General features: G+C 40.9%; 2 protein-coding genes across 3 annotated transcripts in view; both read right to left on the bottom strand.

Annotated features, from left to right (window-relative positions):
* Positions 1–978: 978 nt before the first annotated feature.
* psmc5 (proteasome 26S subunit, ATPase 5) lies at positions 979–11,866 on the bottom strand. The gene is made up of 12 exons (XM_084669895.1): positions 11,741–11,866; positions 9,695–9,766; positions 9,538–9,607; positions 9,301–9,398; positions 9,155–9,211; positions 8,711–8,941; positions 7,532–7,658; positions 7,206–7,396; positions 1,961–2,059; positions 1,696–1,806; positions 1,501–1,587; positions 979–1,157 (listed from the first exon to the last, which is right to left on the bottom strand). Exons 1-12 carry the CDS (start codon positions 11,849–11,851, stop codon positions 1,104–1,106), a joined length of 1,308 nt encoding a protein of 435 aa, XP_084526021.1. The 5' UTR covers positions 11,852–11,866; the 3' UTR covers positions 979–1,103.
* Positions 11,867–12,620: 754 nt separating this feature from the next.
* The window catches only part of smarcd2 (SWI/SNF related BAF chromatin remodeling complex subunit D2), an 83,352-nt gene continuing 71,494 nt past the window's right edge, over positions 12,621–24,478 (bottom strand). For both annotated transcript variants that reach the window (XM_084669807.1, XM_084669806.1), the window contains exon 13: positions 12,621–14,580. Coding sequence is in view for 1 of the 2 variants with exons in the window: in XM_084669806.1 (XP_084525932.1) it covers positions 14,527–14,580 (54 nt within the window). In the remaining variant the exon portion in view is untranslated. The remainder of the gene's footprint in view (positions 14,581–24,478) is intronic.

The raw sequence follows: 24,478 nt of genomic DNA, 5'->3' as shown, positions 1-24,478 counted from the left end.
AACCAACCAGTATCACCTCTCCTCCATCTGAGTGATGCATGTCATTTTTACAAACTTATTATCAAGGAAACACAATGGTCAGAACTGTAGTCATACACTTAAATGCTTTTTGAAATGTGTAAACACCAGGAGAGTATGGGCAGCTGGGGCAGCCGCAAGCACACCCTCACAATTTCCCCAGAAATTGTATGCTCTCTAGTATTAGGTGCATTATTCTTTGGCAGCAGCACTATTTTCAAAATAGTTTTTTAGCTTTGTGTAAAATAAACAGCCATTTTTCGATTGGTAAAACCTTGTCCAGTGAAGGTAATGTTTTTTTGTCAACATTTTTCAGCCCCACCCTTACGTTTCTTAGCCTGGTTTTCCATCGTGAATTTATAGTAGTCCGAAGGCTGTGGGTGCTGAAAACAATTCACTGCCAGAAAAGTAGGTGGCGCTGCACGGCGATGCTAGCTAGGTTATTGAAAAGTCAAGAGTAAATTTACAAATTAGCCGTTTCATCAATAAAACAAGCACATTTTCAGCAACTACACTGCCCATTTCTTGTCACATTTTAATTCAGATGCTGATTTACATGTACTGTTTAGCTGAAATATGAATTGGAAACTTACAGCAATGGCAGTCAAAGGATTCTGTTCGTCTTGTTGATCATGACAACCCCGCCCCTGACAAGTGGTTCTTAATACGGACCAATCACAGCCAAGGGGTATCTGTAAAATGACGAACGGAACAGGAAACCCCCAATTTGCGCTCTTGGTGGGCCTAGGGCGCCAAATGTGCTAGGACCGGCACGGCATATCAATATGTACCACCAGCAGATTTCTCAATAACCCTCCAAGCCACTGAAGTGTGAACCAGATGTGACAAACCTGCTCTCTGGGGTTCATAGGGTGCCCCAATACAATTGTTACTGAATAAAGTGCTATGTAGGCTCAACTTTATTTTAAAACAAAATAAAATGGAATGCAAGGTCACTGATTCTCAGTACAGACATTTATTTTAGAATGAATCTAGGTACATAAATCAAAAGAAGAAAAATATACAGGTTTGAGAGACTTGGCGACAAAGGTCATGAGCACTGAGCTGAAATTGACCCAAGGTATTTACTTCCACAGTTTCTTGATAGACATGTTCTTCTCACTGTCCTTCTGCATCACCTGCAGCACATACAACATGAGTGTAGTTATTAGTCGGTACGTGTGAGATAAAAATTATTATAACATTTTGCACATAACAATCAGACATCCCAGACATATTCCTATATTATCAAGCAAATTGGCTTCTGATACACCAATGAGAAAGAACAGAGCGCCTATTTAGGCATTGTACTATAATTTAAAACATGGTCAAAATAGCCAGTAGTTCCTGTGGTGTTCATTTAGACCACTACTTTGCACACAGTTCACCTTCTACATCACCAGTCAAGTGTTTTAGAAGATCACTACACCAGTTAGGAAAATTCATCCCAGCCTGTTAAAATATAATGAACAAGAGACAAACCTTTGCAACAGCCATCTCAAAATCCTCTTGGGTGACATGCACTCTCCTTTCTCTGAGGGCATACATCCCAGACTCTGTGCACACCCCCTAAGAAACACCAACACAGTGAGACAGGAAATTGTGTATTGTTGTTTTTTATCCTACTTGGTCTCGTCCCCAGTATCGTCCAATACTAACAGTTTTCCAGCATCGTACCTTAACTTCAGCCCCAGAGGCTCCTGGCATGAGTTCAGCGATCTTCCTCAGGTTGATACCTCGAGTCAAATTCATTTTACGAGAGTGGATCTTCAGAATGTCCAGTCGGGCCTAGGAGGGGGACAGAGAAATAACATGGAGTCATGAAAACCATTATACCTGCTATGATTCATAGAACTGAATACATATACACAAGCCAATTTTATTAGATACTGCATTACAATATAAATCCAAAATAAAATAAAAAAGTCTGGACTGTACCAACCTCCTCATTAGGAGGGGGGAACTCAATCTTCCTGTCAATGCGTCCAGGTCTCAGAAGAGCGGAGTCCAGAATATCAATGCGGTTGGTGGCCATAATGACCTAAAGGACAATTAAGTGATAATAACAAACATTACATTTATGCATTTGGCAGATGCTTTTATCCAATGCGCCCTCCAAGAGAGAGCTTTACAAAAGAGCATAGGTCACTGATCATAACAACGACATGGCCCCAAACATTGCGAGCAGCCAAAACATGAAGCAGACATTGTAAAAAAACAAACAAGTGCCATAGGGAAGAACCATAAGAGCATGCAGTTAAACAACATGAAACTGCAAGAGTGTACCTGTAGAAAAAACAATCAACAGTAAAATAGTTCACAGCAAGTACAAGAATTTTAAAAACCTTTACATATAACCAACAAGAGCAACAAGTCTCATTAAGAGTCATTGTGATCCTGGAGGAAACTAACATCAGGTCCAGCATCAGGTAACATTACAGATGTTACGTTAATTCATTCATAAATTAATAATTTAATTACTTTTCAAAATAAATAAAATTAAGCAATCACAATAGTTACAAACGATTCAACTACATTTATATCAAATAATGACGGAGGTCAACGGAAATCAATAATAAACTATTAAGTTCTGCTTTTCCTACATATGCCCCACTAGTTAGCTTAGCATTGAGACATTTACTAGCAGGCAGGTTTATGTCCAAAAGGCTACTGCTAACCTAGCTATGTGCACTGTGATGTCATTGTTAAGCACAGTCTTGATTTACCTCAGGTGTAATGCTTGCCATTAACAATGACTTTTTCTTGTTTCGCTAGCAGTGCTTCCTATGATAATTATTTAATGTGATGTATGTCTCTGCCCTTTGTTGTTGTTCAAGTCCCTATGCACAATTTACACAACACACATTATTTTCCTTTAAATGCATTTATAATTTTAGTTGATTTAGTTACCTTGAAATGTTAAAGATCCTGTAAAGTAAATTCCATGTTTTGCTTCTAAGTACTTTATATACGTGTAAAAATTAGTTCCTGAAAGCATGTGTAAAGGGCTAAAACGTTGTCGCACTGAAATGTGGAGTTAGACCAAAGAACAGTTTCTCTTCCGTTTTCAGATCAGGTTGTAATGAGCGGAGCCAATAAATGCCCTATCTACGTCATTTTGTCCCATCTACGTCAGATCACTGAATGGCTCCTCCTGCTGTACTGTTATTGTAGCTTACATCAGCTAGCTAGCTAGCTTCAGGATGTCTCCCACCACCCACAACTGCATCTTCCCTGGATGCAAGAACTCCAGCTGCGCTGCAACGCCATTTAAGTTCCCTGTTGATAATGAAAGGAAAAATAGGTGGATAGATGTTGTGAAGAGCAACGCTCATGGAAAGCTTCGGATAAACTCCAACAGCCGCCTCTGCGCCAGTGACCATTTCACAGCGGACAGTTTAAACATGGACCAGAGACAGACGGGGTTCACTAACAAACGGCTTCTCTTGCAGCGCGGAGCCGTACCGAGCATCGCCCCCCAGCCATTCATCCTCCGGTCGCACCTGGACCATCCACCGCCGCCAGCAGTTCATCACTCAATTCTGTGTGCTTGTTATAATTATACTAGATCACTTTTCCAGAAGTATCTTTGCTATAATTATTGCAAACTAATTATTAGTTTATATTATTATAGAATTATGGTATTTTGGTGAAATGGTAGCTAATGTACTAGAAGTAGTTGGAGAGCTCACTGTCTGCTGTCTCTGCTGTAAATGTTTACTCCTGTGTTACAGCTCAGGGGAATATTTCATTTATATGCATCCGTATGTTTCACTCATTGAACAAATACATTATAATTTTATACAGTTTTGTTCGGCTTGACGTAGCATCCATTATCTGGGTCGTAGGTAGATTACTTGAGAGGCGGCGCCTTCCAGCGAGGGGGCCAAGCTTCAGCTCCTTCAGGCGACACGCCCCCCCCAGTCTTGAACAGAAAAGACTGCAGATTTGCTTACAATTTCAAAGCCTTATTTAACATACTTGTCTGTTTTTTTTCATTCGAATTTGGATGGGTAGTTAATAAAACATTATTCTGTGATGTGGTGAACTTGAAACTCATTTTTAATTCCACTTTTACAGGATCTTTAATAGTATTTGTATCTTATTTAGCTATTTATTTAATTGTTGCAACGTTGTTGATCAGAGTCTCATCTTTCTCAGAGTCTCAAGTATTTCACTATCCAAGTGTCACTCTATAGTAGCAAATAAAACACCTATAACACAAACTTCATTCAAATAACACATCCAATATACAAAATGTGCATACAATATAATCAGGGCCGTGTCTGCTGCAATGTCTGACTCAGCTGGTCTACAATCCTTTAATTCATAAAGGGTTTCTGCAGGTTTCAGTAAGTCAAATTTAAGACATTTGACATTTTAAGACCATAAAGATTGAAATTTAAGGCCTACATCAGCTACATCACCTTTTTTGCGCCACGAACCGGTTTCATGTAAGACATTTTTACAGACTGGTCTTAAAGGTGTGGCGGGTAACTAAAATCAAATGATACGACCAGCATGAAAACAAGTTTCTAATAATATATAGCCTATAATATGAAAACAAATGCATGAAAAACATAAACGATGTATTAGTGGGAGCCCTGCACTGGTTTCTTCGCACCAAATGTCCAGTTTATTCCGTGATTTTGCTTTATTTGCCGTTACGGCAGAAAATCAACGGATCATTTTTATAATAAAAAAATTATTGTATACATTTTTACATAAAAACGAATGTCACCAACATTTTAATCGATCCCGCTGCCTCAGTCATCTTGTCTGCTTTCTGTGTCGAAAGCGTAGGCGGGACTAGCGTCTCCACACACACCGACAGGTGAAGAGAAGGCGTGAACCCACTGTGTTATAAAGTGTTCTGTTTCATGACATCTACAGCTAGTTAGGAAAAACAAGCAGTGCTTGAAGTGGAGAAAAAAAGGTGCCGGTACTCTCTTGCATTGGCAAATCATTATGGAATTTGAGATTTCTACAGTGAAAAACTAAACTTGGATTGCTGAAAAAAAAAAGCCTCGGGAACAAATTTTATCAGGGGGGTGGCTTAATGTTGTGGGGCGGCAGGGACGGACTGGGAGTAAAAATAGGCGCTGGACTTTTATCCCGACCAGCCCACCAGAACCGGCCCCCGTATAGCTATAGGCATATGCCACCACAGCTGCCTGCTAATGCATGCATAATCTGTGTTTGATGTGATGCTAGTTTGGGAATTCGATACTTAAAGGCCAACTTTTTTGGCCTTTATTTGAGCGCAAAATAGTTTTTTGAGCCTTGTGTAAAATAAAAATGGCTGTTTTTTAATTGGTAAAACCTTGTCTAGTGAAAGTTATGTCTTTTTTCTCTTTATTTTTCAGCCCAACACTTACGTTCCTTATCCTCGTTTTCCATTGTTATCCGCTACTGCGGGGCTATTCCGCAGTGGTGGATTTTTAAGTCATATCATTTTTAATTCTCGTGCTGTCAGGGGGTGCTGCAGCACCCTCCTAGTTCCCGCAGCCATACATAGGGCCTGAATGTATATATTTAAACAAGTTTGAAGCTCATGATAGCCTACCCGATGTTTCTGGTTGGACTTGGACCTCTGTTGACGTGTCTGGCTCTGGCACACGCGTTCTTTTAGTGCCTTTCTGAAGCCAGGCTAACAATTAGGCTACTTACAAACGAAAGTCGTTTAGTTTATAGGTTTGAAAAATCTGTTTTACTCAGGCATCAGTTGATGCTGTCTAGATAACTTTTTAGAATCTAGCGTACCGGCACGCAAGAAAAGGTGGCGGTACGCTTAAGAGTAAAATGTAGAGGTGCCGGTACTGCGTACCGGTGAGTACCGGCCCACTTCGAGCATTGAGAACAAGTAAAAATTGACTTGGTTTTAAAGCCGCAATCTTCAGCTCCGGTGTGGGAACATTTAGTCTTCAAGCCGAATGAGATAAGAGGCAATTAACGTGAACAAGCCGGTATGTCTACTGTTTGAAAACAGTGGAAACGAAAAGAGGCAACTAACCTATCATCTTACCTAAAACATATCCCACCCAGTTGTTCAACCTGTGAACAACAACTGCAGCTAGAGCTGGAAAGGGGTCTTCCATACAGGTATATGTTACATACGCCTTTTCCCACAGTGCAAATATAAACGTGACAGCACAAAATGGCGCACACTCACGGATAGCGTAACTCGCTATACAGCCAAAGAAATGCAGCCATTAAACACAGTTGAAAAACCAGCATTTACAAAAATATAAAAAGTTGTGAACATCAACCTAAGCCAGTTTCTCTTTTTTGGTAACCTGCTGTTGAAAGTCAAGTCATGGCTGCTTGGCTGGTGTCGGCAACAATGGCAACGCCAACCTTTTATCGGCGTCAGTGTCACTCAGGGTCCGGGGATCTTTAGCTACTAGTCTTGAGTTAGCATGTTGCCTTTCAAGATGCTTTGACAGATTAGAGGTTGTGTTCGCGGCGGTGGAGAGGTGTTTTTGGTTGGGCACAATATACATTGTACAGTTACGCGTTTGTCCTTTTGCGCAATTAATATGAAGCAATGTGCATACCTCCATCCCTCAAAAGACGTCCTAAGCGACTCTGCCATTCTTGTTTCGCCTTTCGAACAATGGGGCTTAGTCAATTGACGAGTGTTCCGCAAACATACGTACGTTTTATTTTTCTCCTGCCGATATGCAGTAATGCAAGTAACGCAGTAATTTTATTTATTTATTAGTAACTAATGGAATTACTGAAGTTAAACAGTAATGCGTTACAGACAAATGTAATCTGATTACGGTAACACGTTACTTTGTATGTACTTTGTAACGTGTTACCCCCAACACTGGCTACAACACAATACTTTTTATGCTACTTTGTAATAACTTTCCGCGGCCAGCGTTTCTGGAAATGAACGAGGGTACCTTTTTTAGACCTGACTAAATTAAATTTAAGACCTCAGATTCAAATCGGGCTGTTTTTAAGACGTTTTAAGGCCTTGAATTTAAAGTTCCGAATTTTTGACTTTTTAAGACCACGCGGGAACCCTGTTTATAGTAAGCCATGATGTGTGATTTTGCCTTTATAGCAAGGTGTATCAAATAATATGTCCATTTCTGTTCCACCATCCCCCATATACTGCTCCATGTTCACTCACATTCCTCCTTACATGGAACGACAGGCCCCGTGTGTGTACGCACCTTAATGTTCTTAGTGGCCTCAAAGCCATCCAGCTGGTTCAGAAGCTCCAGCATAGTCCTCTGTACCTCACTGTCACCCCCAGAGCCACCCTCTAAGCGCGAGGAGCCAATCGAGTCAATTTCGTCCATGAAAATGATGGAGGGTGCATGCTCCCGGGCCATCACAAACAGCTCCCTTACCATGCGGGCACCTGGGCAGAAAGTAGTGAAGGCACACAATATGTATCTAGTCTTTTGGTATCAAAGATGTTTACGTGAGGTATGAGGTACCTTCAATCACAATAACAATGCAGGTTGCCTGCCTTAATTGTGAATTAGTGACTTACCCTCGCCAATGAACTTCTGCACCAGCTCAGAGCCAGACACCCTGATGAAGGTGCAGTCAGTGTGGTGAGCCACAGCTCTGGCCAGCAGAGTCTTCCCTGTGCCAGGAGGCCCGTACAACAGCACACCCTGGACACACAAACACACAGATGTACAAATCATTCACCTTTCAGTTCCACAACTTCTGTTTTAATCTGGGCCACTTTTGTCATGTTATTATTTAACTTATTTCCAATACTTACAAAATGTCAGAAAACCTGTTTATAATTCAAACAACTGTAGGGCTCAACTCGGTGGTGGTGGTGGTGGGGTTTCTGAAGGACAATTGTCTAAAAAACCTACTGTCAAGCTCTGATTACAGTCTATGGAATCAAGTATTCAATAGAATTACTTCAATGGGCATAAGGACTTTTCGGGCCATAAGGCAGGGACATTAACAAAAAGTGTTATATTTTCCCAAAAATCCATTATTGTTGTAGACCAAATTATGCCAATTTAACTTTTTTGTGGAACCAACAATGTATAACACACAAAATGCAAAGCTTAGAACTCACTCACTGTGGTTACATGGATTCGAATTACTGGCTTATTTGGACTGAAATAGAATGATCCCTTTCTTGTAAACGCCTTAGTTTGAATAATTGCGGTCCGACCGTCATCTCGAGATAACTCGAGTCAGTTGACAATTAGAACATTGCATGCATGTAAACGGTGAATTGGGCTACTAACTGGACTCTGCGTCTTTGAGCATGCTTGAGATCCCTCCCTCCCTCCCAGGTCATGACCTGAAGTCAAAAGAGACGATAAGTTTTTGCTGCCGGGAGCCGGTCATGCAGAAACACACAAACAAAGCGAGCATTCGCAGTACTCCTATTGTCATCATGCACGAAATGTAGAGGGACGTAGCTTCACCTTGCTCTCCGTCTTTCTCGAAATGTTGATGTTGTTGGTAGCGGTGAAGAGGTTAAGCGGAAAGGGCTGTATCACCTCTAGTTGTAATGAAAACAGCGCCACGTATCGTACTGGGATATGACATGCTTTCGGCCAATGATTCTGTTTATTCACTGCCATATATATTAGGATAATAGCAGTTGCCCCAAAAAATAGCATTGTCCGAATAAGGCTTGATTCGAATTGATACCATCATGGAAATGCAGTGACTGCCTGGCCCAGTTACCCACCTTTGGCTGTGCAATACCCAGTGCCTCAAAGAGCTCTGGGTGCTTGACTGGCAGTTCTATCACTTCCTTGATCTCTTTGATTTGCTTGTCAAGGCCACCGATCATCTCGTAGGTGGAGTCAGGCACCTTTTCTACCATCATGAGTGACACCAGAGGGTCAACTTTATTTGGCAGGATCTTGTGAAGGGTGTAACTATCATTGCGTAGAGCCACACGGCAATTTGGGGTAACCTTGTGTGATAAAAAAAAACAACAACAAAAAAACATGAAATTGTTATAAATATTTTGTTAAACACAGTTTAGTTTCTTCTTGACAACATCAAAATAACAAAGCAAAAAAAACATTCACAGATTCTCCACATTATTTTATACAGCTTGATAATTTCAAGTAATAATTGAAGAACTACCTAAATCTAGCAGGTTTTCCCAAGAACACATACTTACATCATTGATGTCAATGTTCTTATCCACATCAACAACAAACTTTCCCTCTGGATGCACCTAAAATGGACAAAACCGTAGTCAGATTGGTGAATTGTGCACAATGAAAAATAGTTTGCACAATAAGTAGCCACAAAAAAAATGCTCACTTTGACTAACACTTTCTTCTTGTCCATTGCCCTCACTACCTCTCCCACATAGGATCCTTGTTCCTGTAGCAGCTGCAACTCCTCACGAAGCAGGCGCACTGGAAACATATTACACAAGACCGATTGGTTTGTTATACATTAGTCCTTTTGACCTTAAATAAGCAATTGGTAGCTATTATGTTTTTTCTTTTTTCACTTCAAAACCAATCTAAACAATGGAGTATATATAATGCACACCTTTTGCATTAAGCTCATTCCGCTGGGCCTGCAGACGTCTCAGATTCTGGCTCTTGTCATTCACGGTCAACTACAGAATGGAGACACAAGGGAAGTTTCTCATCTCAAGAGTTACGTTTTTGCTGTGCAAAATGTTTTGGAAAACCTGTTAACTCACCTGCAACTCCTCAATTTTGGAAAGATAATACTGCCTGAGACCAGAACCACCTTTATTGTCCTCCATCTCCATCTGCCAATAAAAATCAGGTCCACAGAGTTTAAAGTGAACTAATTTGGCTGTTCTTTTTATGAACACTTGACCGGTGGGGATCTCACTCTAATATTACTGTAATTGTTAGCTGCTCCTGGCACTCTAATTCCTGCTCTCCTCTCTTATTTTTTGTGTTTCAACACCCATTGACACTTCCCTGCTGTATGACTATGTTAAGCCTGTGTTCTGCTCCTCTCTTTCACCAACCATTTCTGGAGGAGGGGATCCCTCTCTGAATTGCTCCTCCCAAGGTTTCTTCAAAAAAAATTATTCTCAAGTTTTTCCTTGTCTTCCTAGAGGGTTTAGGTTGGTTGAGGGGAAGTTCTATGGGTGTATGTGAAGCCCTCTGTGATCTTGGTTGTAAAAAGGGCTATACAAATACATTTTGATTTGATTTGACAGCTCTGCGAATCCCACAGTCCTAAGTAGCCAACTGGACACTTGATCTGGGATTGGATCAGCCTGGTTGGGTCACCTGGAGGTGGGTGTGTGATGTTGAAAGACCCAAAGTACACTATATAAAATAGTTTCCATTGACAAATTATTTTTAAACACCAAATTCTGTACCCTATCAGCATTATATCAGTTATCACCAAAATGTCCAAATAAGGTTACACTTATCTGTGAGAGAAATAACTACCATAGATGGTACTCCTGAGGTGACACGGGCAAACATTTTAACAACCCAGTTCATGTAGGTGTTCTTTAGGTGTCTATCTTTCACCTTATGATTATTTATAACATATTTTTACCTGTGTTTACTTAGAAATAGGTACTTCGTAGGTAAGTTGTTAACCAGGGGCGAATCTAGGTTCCCCTAGATAAAACGTATTATTTTTCCTATGACCCAGCAAAGCTAGGGGGGGTCTGGGGGCATGTTCCCCCAGCAGAAAGTTTTGAAAATATCCTTTTAAATATCCTTTAGTGTCCTCTAGTGGGTTTTAGGAAGATAAATTAACACATTTACATTTAAAATAAGAACGTTTATTTTTATTGTTATTATTATTATATAAAAATATGGGGGGGGGGGGGGGGTAATGAAAGTGTTGTTAACCCTCACTGCAATAATATTGGCGTGGAGACCCTTGGTCATAGATTGTACCTGTATCCTTAGGCATATTTAAGACTAGACAGATGCAGCTTTTCGTTTATGAAAATGTAACAGAAAGCACACACCAACACCATGTTTTAGCTATGCTACTAGTTAGACAGTTTTCCCTGTCGTTTAATAGCATCTTGGAATTAATGCAGCGTTTGAGTTGTCTATAGACTACATGGACATTTTTAAATAAGTTGTACATTGTTTAGGGATTTTTATTATTATTATCATTTTAAAGAGTTTTTTCGCTTAAATGAATACGGATGACGACGTTAGGTACCCATCTGAATCTAAATTCGACAGAAGTAAACTTAATACCTTTTAAAACAGAACTGTTTTTGTTTTTTTGTTATATAGCTAGAGTAATATCTGTACTTTATAGTAGAGCTAGTTACATTATACATGGTTTCCCTGGGAATGACTAAAACCCGCATTTCTCTCAAACTTGTTTTTCGTCCCTAACTTAGAGCTAGTTTGGCTTTAACATTTAGGCTACCAATTTACCAAACTACTATGAAGATCACAATAATCCACAATCATGCATGAAAGTTAGAAAGTTAGTAACAACCATCCAGTAACACAACAATGTTTAGCTACTGTAGCTAGCTAGAACGCTTACAGTAGTACTAGAACTAGCTAGTGCTAGCTGTTTAGCTTAGTCAAGCTACAATGAGACAGCAAACCGTCAGGATCCATTGTCATGTTCACTATCCTCACACTAGACACAAAAACCAAACATGTTACGAGCACCAATTTAAAGAAAATCTTGTTTTTTTGTTAATTATTCATGTTTAGCTATTCAATCAAATTGTTTAACTCTAAGAATTTAGAATTTACAACAGAAAATGACTTACATGGTCCATTCCGTCCAACGCCATGTTGAAATCTTTAGCTTCCGGTATGGCGGAAATCTTCTTCTTTTGAGTTTGTGTCAGATTGCACAATTGAACGTTTATGAGGTGCATTGCCGTCTCCTACCGTTAGGGAGTGTACGGTCGGTCCTACAAAGTCGGAAAAGAAACCAAACAACCAGAAAACCCTAAACTATATTCTCACCCCTGTTTCACGAAGGACGGTGAAGAAAGCCCTACACATCTCCCTGCTGCTAAAAGGAAAATTCACCCCAAAAGTTAGGTGTTATTAAATAACTAATTTTGTGCAATTTAACTGGCAGTTGTCAGCCATCTTCAAATTGTTCAGTAGGCCACTGCAACCTGTATGTAAGTCTATGACTGCAACCAATTGGGCGGGTGTTGCAAAAAGATTTATAGAATAAATGGATAGGGTGAACTGGTGTGGTGTCACAGAAAGGGGCAGGGGCAGGGCATGAGTCAATCAGGAAGCTCTATGAGAAAATGCATGCACAAAATGTCCCAGATTACCCGAATTCACCCTACGTAAATAAATACACAAGGAGGTGACTCCCAGATACAAGAGTGTTGACAGCACAGAGATCCTCACAATATTACAAGGCCTGACCTGGTGAGAGTGGGACCTGTGTAGCAGGTCAACCTGAATTTGCAGGTAGGCTACAGTAGATGACTGTCGTGCCTAGTAAAGGTCAGTAAAATATAGGGAGTAAAGATATGTCGTCCCAGGGTTTTTAAATGAGCCAGGACCAGCGGTTCCATAGCCTTCAGTTGGATATATTTTCATCATAATAGATAAATATTGATATTAATAAGATATTCATTTTACAAAGGTTAGTTTCTAAAAACACAAAAGCAAGAACAATGATTTTAAAGTAGGTTTAATTTTCAGAATATACCACATTTACAAATTGATAAAATATGAAAGCTTTTGATTAAAAATATAAAACAAGCAAAATATGTTTAAAGTGTTTCAGCTAGAAATTTCCTGTGACATAAGCACCACCACTGTCAAGGCAACAATTTTGGCACTGGCTGAAACTTTTACTTGGAATGTTACTGAGCATTTGGAGATCTTAATCCAGTAAAAGCTTTTTTGATTATTAAAATGTATCTGACAAAATGATAATTTAATACAACCACTTTTTGCTTTGTTAAGTAAGTTACTATGGTATGAATTCATGTTTCAACAATAACAAATTCAAATTTAATGATAATCACTTCATTAGTTCAACTCTTTGTGTTGATTAGCCCCACCAAAAAAACACCCAGAAATTGTATGCAACTTCACGCCACACTCTTCCCAGTTTAGCAAGCGGTACACTCAATTTTGGTGTATGAATAAAAAACACCATTACACCATTTCAAGATCAACAACAAAGAATTACTCTGCTCAACATGTAACTAAAGTTACGTGTTGGTCACAATGCTTGTACAAATCATACATTTTCATCAAGTTATGGGAGATTTACTATGCCAACATTGGTTATTAAACCTGTGTGGTGTTGTTAAGCCATTTTAAATGAAATGTATTCCTTTTTTAAGTACACCCTTATATGGCATACAGACAGTGAAAAACACAAACATCCAACATCCATACAACATTCAAGGGGTAAATATAAAAATACTCTTAAACAGTAAGCACATGGTCTGGTTTCCTTACAGAATTTAGATTTCCTGTGTGCCCTGTCCAAAACTGATTCTAGTATTCCTACTTTTAACAATCAAACAGAATGTAGGTATTGGTTTGAAAGATTATCTTAACCACTTCCAAAATGACTCTCATTTAAACAACTTACAGGGCTGTTTCAAACACGTTTCAAAACAATTTAAGCAACATATTAAGGACAATGCTACAAAACATTTGAAACAAGTAATAAAGTACAAAATAACCAAAAAGTTTGTCTGAAGAAAGGGAAAAACATTAAAGACATGGCTCCCATGCAAATTGACCTTGAATAAATACCAGAAATTTGGGATGAACTTTGACATTTTGGGAGATACAGTGCAAGACATATTGGCTAGATTATTCAGGCTGAGACCAGCAAGCCTGTCAGAAACAACGATGGGTAAATACCTTTGTTCACCTTTCTTTGGTGTGCACAGACATATTTAACATGTTGAAACTTCCCCCAAAAATGTAACTTTGATTATATTAAGAGAACAACTAGCTAACTTGACAGTAAAAGTATTTTTTATTTTTTTTTAGGCCTGAACAATGCAACTACCTGCACAGTGACACATTCACGTGCAATATTTACAAAGAAACTAACAAGATATTTGCATTTGCTACACTGCACAATGGCAAAGGATGAAAATATCTAAATTGGACATGGCTGTGAAAATGTAAGTTGTGTGTTAGTTAGGTGTTAATTTCAAGCTAAATGTTTTTGTGATGATTTTTTCCAATTCAGATAGGCCATGTCAAACTAAATGAGGGCACAGCCCCCTTCTTTATTGATGCAGTGATTCAACAGCATCGCGGATGTCCCATTTTCCCTTCGTGAAATCTATATAGGGGCTTGGCTGACCCCTCAGCTGTGGACACACTTTGGATCTGGAGGTGGACAGTAGACAAAATGAGATAAAGAAACAGCAGATCTAAATTTATTATGTTACATACTGTGTGCGAGGAAAGGCTTAAATTTGACCCTACACCTCAGCTATTATAACCCATTGGTGTCTTTTGGTGTGTCAGGATGTGAGTAAACATTAAGATCCTAGCCGGTTCCATTTCTGTGGATGACATGCCGATCTATGATTGTGAAGGCTCAAGTGAGCCGTATTCCCAGCACCTGCTCCAATTCTTGTCTTCTTTGCTGCACCTTAGCAAACATGAAAAAAGGTGATCAGCCTTTCTACAGGTGAAATATGGTGTACTAAACATGTGGGTCCTCTAATATAATAATACTTTATTTATATAGCACATTTCATACAAGAACTGAAGCTCAAGGTGCTTTACATAAAATCGATAAAAATAAAATAAAAAGTATTAAACCCTTCTGAACACAGGCCACATTCTTTGCGGTATCTCGAGCCACAGTCTTTGTGGTTTCCCAATATAAATATAACTCAGCAAAAACACAGGCCGCAGTCTTTGCGGGAATCCAAAACACACAAGCCAGTCTTTGCGGTATCTCGAGCCACAGTCTTTGTGGTTTCCCAATATAAACAAGCTGCAGTCTTTGCGGTATCTCGAGCCACAGTCTTTGTGGTTTCCCAATATAAACAGGCTGCAGTCTTTGCGGTATCTCGAGCCACAGTCTTTGTGGTTTCCCAATATAAACAAGCTGCAGTCTTTGCGGTATCTCGAGCCACAGTCTTTGTGGTTTCCCAATATAAATACAAATATAACTGACTTCTGGTGACCGCTTCCGGTGACCTCTAATAGGTCTGCATCTGATGATCGCAGTGTTCTAGGTGGTGTGTAGTTAATAAGAGAGTTGGCAATGTAGCTAATTCCTTGTCTGTTTAGAGCTTTGTATGTGAGGGAAATGACCTTAAAGTCAATTCTGAAGGTAACAGGGAGCCAGTGTAAAGTAGCTCCTTTTAGTTTTGGTTAATAATCTAGCTGCAGAGTTTTGAATGGGCTGTAGTCTTTCAGTGGTTTTCTTGGGAAGACCAGTGAAAAGTGTGTTACAGTAGTCCATCCGGCTGGATATAAAACTTCTCTGCATCCTTTTGGTCTATGAATGGGCGTACTTTTGCTATATCCGAGGTGAAAGAAAGCTGTTTTGGTCACTTTATGAATGTGAGAGTTGAAATTAAAATGTGAGTCCAAGATTACACCGACACTTGTCACCTCTGGTTTAAGTCAGGGGGTAAAACCTCCTAGATTATTAGTTAGCATCTCTCTTTTGAATTTGGGAACACATAGTAGGACTTTAGTTTTGTCTTCATTTAATTTAAGAAAGTTAAGATTTAAGATTGCCGACAAGCAGTTGGTAATGGAATTTATGACTGTTGCATCGTTGGATTAAGAAGATATATAGTTGTGTGTATAGCTATGGAAATCTATATCATGTTATCTGATTATGTCACTGAGTGGTAACATATAAAGAGAAAAAAGTAATGGACCGAAGCAACATCCTTGAGCAACCCCGTAGCAGTTCTAATGTTTCTTAGACCTATGGTCTCCTAAACAAACATAAAACCTCCTTCCTCTAAAATATAATTTCATCCAGTTCAATACACTATCCGTGAAACCAATAAGCTTTTCCAGTCTATTGATTAGCATGTTGTGATCAATCGTATCAAATGCTGCATTAAGATCTAACAGGATCTTTATTTGCATCAGAGTTTAGTCTGAGGTCGCTAATTATTTTGGTGAGAGCAGTTTCAGTACTGTCATATTTCCTGAAACCTGAGAGACTTCCAATATGTTATTTTCTTCAAGAAAATAATTTAATTGGACTAATACTATCTTTTGCAATACTTTACTTATAAATGGGAGGTTTGATATTGGTCTGTAATTTGCAAGTGTATACTGTTATCCACTGTTAATAGGGGCTTTACAACAGCTGTTTTTAAGGCATCTGGGAAAACGCCAGTTTTAAGGGATGTGTTTATAATCTCTAGCACCGGACCTGAGACACCATCAAACACCCGCACCCACATTTTCTGTAATGTTGGAAAAACATTTCCTTATAAGACGGATGGTTTTGTTCAAGGTGGTTAGTGCATCTTTATATATACTGTAGTGGATAGTCTATAATATAGTGTATTTTATCTTCCTGCAGCCGAATTCGCAAGCGGCTCGCGAGTAACTAGCTAACGAAACGATAGCTGCAGAGTGCAAGCCGATCACGGCTCCTTGCAGCGTTTCACAGCCTGCGTGGCCGGTCCGATTTGATAACATGGGCGCCAAAAGGAAAAGGGCTGCGCTTCCAGGCGCTTGGCAGCCAATTGCAGCGGTGTGCAGCCAGTGTGTCCCAGACTTTTTTCCTTTCGGCGCCAAACAGGACAAATTTTCTCACCTCCACCTCTGTTGTTAGAACCTCGATCTCACAGTCTGTGAAATGTTTCTTTTTTGAGTGTTTAGCCATTTTAATTCAGACAAAGAAATGACCTCAGAAGCTCATTTATAGACCATCTGTATATTCATTTATGGGAGGAGGCAAGGCGGGGTCAGTGGCTCGTTCACGTGCGGTCAATCTCACATTGTTTGTTATTTATAAAGGAAAGGTGACCATCTTCTGGTATGAAAGCTGCGCAATCGTTTATACACAAGGCCCCAGGTCAGCTTTGGGAGTTCAGGAGTCTGATAGCAGAGGGGAAGAAGCTGTTATTGAGGCGCGTCGTTCCAGCTCGCATAGATCTGTAGTGTCTTCCAGAAGGCAGAAGTTACAATAGGGCCACTTTCTGAACCGGGCGATGGTATCGGAGGGGTGTTGCTGTCTATGGACACTCTTTGAATGCCCAAGTGTGTCCCGACATAGTGCCGTTGTCTCTCTTTCACGTCTCACTCCAGCTCTGGTACATCTTCTGTGCCTTCGTATCTCCACAGAAATATGGAGCAGGGGAGTGCTCGCAGCCTGGCATCTTAGGAGCGTCTCTCTAGAGTAGCACAGCATTATTGGGGTGTGCTTGCCTTTGGCGAGCACAAACCATTGTTATCTCACATATATATTTATTTATTTATTTATTATGGGCCAAGCAGCGAAGCTGCGAGGCACCTATTGTAATTGGGGTGTGCTTGCCTTCGGCGAGCACAAACCATTATTATCTCACATATATATTATTTATTGTTTCTTTTCGCCCCCCCTAAGGCTCAGTCAATATTTGGACTACACTGACAACGGCTGTGTCAAAATGTTTGTCTTGGTCTCGATTGCGTTGCTTGAATTTGGATTTACGTTCCATTGCACAGTTAAGGAGGTTACAACGTTTTTGTGGGGATAAAGTGTCTTACGAAGGGTAACCTGTGCTAGCTACGTCACCACGTCAACAACCGTTAGCAACGACGCATGGATACAACGTGATAGGCTTTCTAGCTCGCAAATTGGAGCTTGGATTACGAGTGAAAAATACCACCCACAAAAAATCACAACCATTTGGCTTTGTAGAGAAAGCGATTTAGAGTGGAACTGTGATCTCGGATTTTTGATTTAGGTCGTGAAAGTCTTTGAAATTTGAGCGAGTGCGGGTCACCCGTGAGACCGCCTAGCCTTTTAGGCGGCAGCCATGCTAGAAATCGTCATAGTAGTATTTTTTGTAGCTAATTTTTTAGTTCATTTTTACACAAAAAAAACAGAAAGAGGGAAATGTTATGACGATATGACTATTGCGAAAACAGCCAGGTGGTGAGATTTTAATGTAAGTTGCTGTAAAAACTTTGATTTGTTTGCTATGTGAGAGCCCCGTCAGCCTCCATTGACGATTGCGGAAGCAATGTTGTCAACAGTGTTGACACTCAGTCAACTGTCGATCTGCGTGTGGTGAGTATTTTCTTAATTTTGTACCAGGGTCAATTCTACATCTAAATGGACAGCAGTGTTAAAGATATGGCGATTGCGAAGACAGCCAGCAGGTCAGCATAGTCTGTGTTTTGTGTAAAACTTGGAATTTGAGTGAGACTGCGTCTTGTTTTGACGTTAGCCACAGAGTCGGCTCGCCAACTGGCAGTGTAGCTACTGTACAGTCTTCAATGCCACAGCTATGGCTAAACATTATTATGTCTTATTACACGGCTGTTCTTAATGCTGTAGAATGCATGTTATGCATATTTGACCGCTGTCAAGGGAAGTGGCCTTTTTGCCTCGGATTCACGTCTTTTGTAGCACTCCGCAAGTCGTCCGGTAACTTTTCAACCCCAGGGTACTCTGTTGCTTAGCGACGTCAGCTGATTTGAAGCCTAAATAATGCTCAAGGTCTATGAAGTTCAACGTCTTTGGCAAACTATTTCTCTGCTGATCAATACGAATGGTAAAAAGACACACTGTGTTAAGTTATTTTTGTTGGCAAGTAGCCGTGTAATAAGCGGGATAATGTATAGAACGCCGGTCATTAGCGGGGAAATAAGCCCCTTCATGGCGAAACAAAACTGGCGAAAACTCCGCTTTGCGTCGTGCCTGACAACTCCCCTTACCTGTTCTAAAATCAGCGCAAACCACGGCCTCTTGGGGCTTATTGCTTAATTATCTCTTACAAAAGAAACGTTCTAATTTCCTGCGCTTTCAAACAATCAGTGGAGTGTGGATAGCAACGGCAGCTTGCTTGCCTCTAGCAAACTGCTTTTGAATTAGCCATGTCCCCCTAAATTAATATCAAACTTATTTACGCTTTGGGGGGCTTATTTTCAGTTAGCAGACGGTACTATTTGAATCGCAATTCCATCTGAAACACTGCCAGTGACAACGTTGTTACAGTAGCTTGTTTCAAAGGGGGTTCCTTGTTTCAAGGGTGTTCTTAATGAATTATGCAATATGAGTAGGCTAAATGCTTGAAAATATCACTAGAAGGGAAAACGGACCCACTTGCAACTGAAGCAAGCAAGCACACCCTACAATTTCCCCAGAAATTGTACCCTCTCTCGTTCAAATACACGCTTCACCTTGAAAAATGCTAAAATAATCTAAACGATCTATACTGATCAAACTCGTTGAAAACTAAAACCAAAAGTATCAGATGATATAAGTTCACAGTCCAGCAAAGTACAACTACAGCCGTGTTCAGGGAAAAAACAATGAAAATAGTGAAAAATGCAAAAAAAAAAGTAAAGAACCTACTGTAACAGGGTGCCATCCAGGCACCTCCATTATGATGTGTATATTACATGATATGATATATTTGGATAAACAAACATATAATGGAGCTTGAATTGTGTTAGTTTTAGGCTATAGCCGATCACTTTCACCCAACTTCACTACGCTGGCAACAAACGGCCAACCATGTGTTTACCCCGATAAAAACTCATCAATTCTAAAAATTACAACATTTTAAAATGAAAACCCTGAATGATGATGGCGTTGACTGTGCATAACAGGCTATTAGTTGTTTCTAAACAGTAGAGCCCCACCGACACTGCCACTAACACCGTTATCCACATTAACTGTGTAGCGGGGTCTCGTCGTGTTAAAATAGAAATACTTAATTTATCATAGAGTTCGGGGCACCACCCTAATATTGGTTTAGGACATTAGGGAATCCTATATTTAACATGTAATAATTAGTCTCATCTTTAGGAATGAATTCGTTCTAAGTGTAGAGCCAATCGTAACATCAGTGAACACGCACGTCAAAATATCTGTACAATGAATTTATTCAAGTAAGGTAAACAGATCTTATGAACAACTTAGATTATGAGTTTGATATGAGTTATTGGTTTCAATGAACAGAATGAAATGGTCTAACTTAAAGAAAGACAGAAATGGTAAGTCAATGATTACATCCTTACAAATCATAAACAGAGCTCACGCCAATGCCATGTCTGGGACGAAAGAGCGTTAGCCATAGTTACGTTGGATCAGGGGTTGATCAATGAGGTTGAGGGCGGTTTGCGCCAAAGGTCCATTTGAAGAATCGGAAGTGAAAGCGCGGCTGCACTGCTGGGTCATGTGGCTGAGTCTGCGGGACCTCAATCAAGTCGCAATGATAATTGCGTTTTTGGGTTGTTCTGTTGAAACCTCCAGATAGTGTCGCGATCACTATAAAGTTGAATCTCAGGAGAAGCTTAGGGATTTCCTTTGGAACGCCAATCCCGATGGCGTTCATACCATGGTTGGTTTCGCTGGAGTTCGAGATTGATGGTCATCTCAGATATTTATACAGTTCAGAGTTCAAGGGAGGACCTGTCTGGGGTCAGACGTTGATTGGGGGAAGCTGGGTTGTCAACTCCCCCCCCTCCTTCCTTCACACCTACCAAAGGTGTGATCTGGTCTCTGGCTGGTTCCAAAGATCATTCAAATATTGTTCTGTACAGTTACAAAATATAGTTGAATGATTGTTTTATTATGAGAGCTTTGTGTAGATACCAAGAATGACATGGTTATCTTTCAGGAAGAAGGAGTAGTTACTAGAATCAAGATTTCAGTGAACACAACATTAAAACAAAGTAACAAACATGACACAAATATCCCTCTCATAATTCTCCACCTTGTACTCTCGTGGTAAAGGTGAAGTCTGAAGAAACTTTCCTCAAAAGTTCTGATTAAGGTATGTTCTTTGTTCAACTGCCGCCAAAACGGATAGCAAATGGTTGCTGGAGACGTGTTGTCTCAAGGAAGCCCTCTGAAGCTTGCAAGCTAGCAGGAGGGTTGAGATTGGGAAGGTCCCCCCCCAATTCTATGGTTCCTTTGCATCGGCGTTTGGTGGGTAATCAGCATACTGAGGATGTCACAAGGGCTGATTAGGTTTGTCTGATGTGATTAAATCACTCTTCAGGTGTGGCAAGATGTTGGCTCTGTGTGGTCTTGCTGACCTCACTACAGCTGCATCACTCGACACTCTCTGTCCCCTGTCAACCAGGCCCACGCGATCTTGTCCCTCCTGCCCGTGGCTCACAAATGTTATTTGTGAAGAACGGTCCATCCTTTGGGCAGCTGGGAGGAGATGGCGCAAGTCCAAAGACGCTCTGGACCTTGGTAAAGTATCAATCCCTTCTCAAATCCTTCTCTGCCCGCATAACTGATGCTAAAACCCACTACTTTCTAAACAAAATTAACTCTGCCTCAAACCCTCACAAACTTTTCTCCACCTTCTCCAACCTTCTTAACCCCCCTCCCCCACCCTGACAGCAGACGACTTCTCCTTTGAGAAAAAAGTTGCTGACATTAGCAGTCGGTTCCCTGAACCCACCTTTCCTACCCACTCACCCTCTATGACTGACCCAACTAAATGTCTAAACTCTTTCTCTCCCCTGTAAGAGGCAGATCTCTAACCTCATTCTCTCTCATCGACCCACCTCCTGTCCCCTTGATCCAGTCTCCTCCTCTCGCTTTCAAACCATCTCTCCCTCCATCATAAATGTTCTTCTCCATGTCTTTAACTCTTCTTACTTCCGACACTTTCCCCTCTGCCTTCAAACAGGCCAGAGAATGCGCTGTATCTAACCAACAGTCAAACTTTCTCTCTCAGAACAACGTGCTTGACCCCAACCAATTGGGCTTCAAGACCGGCCACTCCACAGAAACCGCCCTCCTTTCAGTCACCACTGCCCTACTGTTTGCCAGAGCGGCTTTGAGGTCATCCGTCATCATTCTGCTGGACCTTTCTGCAGCGTTTGATTTGGTTAACCATCAAATCTTGCTCGCCAGACTCTCTCAGATGGGCATCACGGGTACTGCACTTCGGTGGATCTCATCCTACCTGTCAGGAAGATCCTACGAAGTCTCCTGGGGAGGCAAAGTGTCAGGCCCCCGCCAACTCTCCACTGGTGTCCCACAGGGCTCCGTCCTTGGACCCCTCCTCTTCTCCCTGTACACCACCTTGCTTGGACCAATCATCACCTCCCATGGCTTCTCCTACCACTGCTACGCTGATGACACGCAGCTGTGTCTGTCGTTCCCTCTGACTTTCAAAGGCACAGTTGGGGCTAGCTCTCGCGGGCTCCCTTAACGCAACCAAAGTTATTCTAAGGAAATGGAAGATTACAAGTGCGCCATGTTATAAGGACTGGATTGAGCTCATGACGAGTACAGCCTCTTATGAACTAATGCTGGCCAAGGTTGGAGATTCTGTGTCAAAGTTCTCTGCTATGTGGGACAGTTTCCTGACATATATTAAGGATGGGGGATAAGTAGGAAGGATGTTAAGATAGACCTAATGTACTGTATATCATGGTATGTGTCATGGGAGGAGGAGGTATTGTGATCTGTATCGCTGTTTTTGGGGGGTTTGTTTTTGTTTTGTGTTTGTGCTTTGTAACAATGTCCTTGTGTAATATGGTAGTTGGAGAAAACATGGATACTTATGTCATTGTTATGTTGCATTGTGTGTCAAAAAAAAAAAAAAAAATTGAATTACAAAAAAGAAAAATCCACTGCTAAAGTGAAAAGAAAATACCACAAAGAGTACATACAATTTGGATTTTTTTGGGACTGGGGACAAAGAGGATCCTAAACCACATTGTGTTTTGTGGTATGAATCGTTAGCAAATGAATGCATGAAACCTGCTAAGCTCAAGCGGTATTTTGAGAGAAAGCACAAGGAGTACATGGAGAAACCTATAGGAATTTTTGAGAGAAAACGGGATGAACTGAAGAAACAGATGAAGAAGGAGCCCTCACAGTTTTTTTTAGCTGGAGAAAATGAGTTGACTACAGAGGCTTCATACGACATATCCCTGATGATGGCAAAACTGGGTAAATCTCATTCGCTTGGTGAAAAATGTGTTAAACCAGCTGCGAAGCACATAGCTGAGCTTTTGTTAGGAGGAAAAAAAGCAGGTGATATAGTTCACGAAATAGCCTACCGCTGTCTAATGACACAGTCCAGCAGTGAATAGAATCTATGGCTCAAAACTTTGAAGATCAGCTGTTGACATGCATACGCCAAAGCCAGTTCTTTTCTCTACAACTGGACAAGTTCACCCACATTAGGAATGAAGCAAATCTGCTCTCTTATGTAAGGTACATATATGCAGGAGAAGTGCATTATGATTTTCTTTTTTGTCGTTCCCTCCTGACCAACACAACAGGAGAAGCTATTTTTGACTCACTCAACAATTTCATTACACAGAATGACCTGGACTGGACAAGATACGTTGGCATTTGTACAGACGGTGCAACTGCGATGAATGGAAAACATAGAGGACTAACAGGGCGAGTACGCGCAGTATCACCATTGGCCACGGCAACACATTGTTGCATTCACAGAGAACAGCTGGCTGTCAAGAGGATGCCCCCGTGTCTCAAGGCAGTACTGGACCAGTCTGTGAAAATGGTTTACACAATCAAAGCCAAAGTTCTGAACTCACATCTTTTTAAAGTGTTGTGTGAAGAAATGGGAAGCGAACATAAAAAACATATTTTTCATACTGAAGTTCGCTGGCTGTCGCGTGGAAAGTCCTCACCCGTTTATTTGAACTGCACGACGAGGTGATGTTATTCCTCCATCCTAGTGATAAAGTGTATGACCAAGTGCAAGATTTTCAGTGGCTGGCAAAGTTGGCTTACCCGGCTGATGTTTTCAGCACTCTCAATGCTGTGAACTTACCACTGCAAGGAAAAGCTGTCACAGTCTTCAATGTCCAGAAAAAAACAAAACACTGCACACTTCAAGATGGAATTGTGGTGTGGCCGTCTCGAAGGCCAGGAATATAACAGTTTTCCGACACTCGCAGATTTTCTTCTTACCACGGAAGAGCAGCTGGATGGCGACACTGTTGCAGCCTTCAAGGAACATCTGCAAGACCTTCACTCGCAGTTGGGAAGATATTTCCCAGAGTTAGATGCAGGGCATGAGGGATCAGAAGTCCATTCGGAGACAAAGAACACATCAAACATGTCTGCTCCATGCGTCCACCCAGAGAGGCTGACAGCCTTGTGGAAATCACATCAGATGGGACTGTGAAGGCGACTTTCAGAGAGAAATGTTTGACAGACTTTTGGGTCCATGTCCAACTTGAGCATCCTGAGCTGGCTGGCTCGGCTCTTAAAGTGTTTATGCCGCTTCCAACCACCTACAACTGTGAAGCTGGATTTTCCACACTTGTTGGCCTGAAAACAAAGCAACGCAACCGGATCAACGTGGAGTCAAATATGAGACTGAAACTCTCCAGTCTGG

This window comes from Hypomesus nipponensis, chromosome 13 (assembly GCF_054491055.1).
Source record: "Hypomesus nipponensis isolate SF chromosome 13, ASM5449105v1, whole genome shotgun sequence".
NCBI lineage: Eukaryota > Metazoa > Chordata > Actinopteri > Osmeriformes > Osmeridae > Hypomesus > Hypomesus nipponensis.
This window is presented reverse-complemented; position numbering and strand designations above follow the sequence as displayed.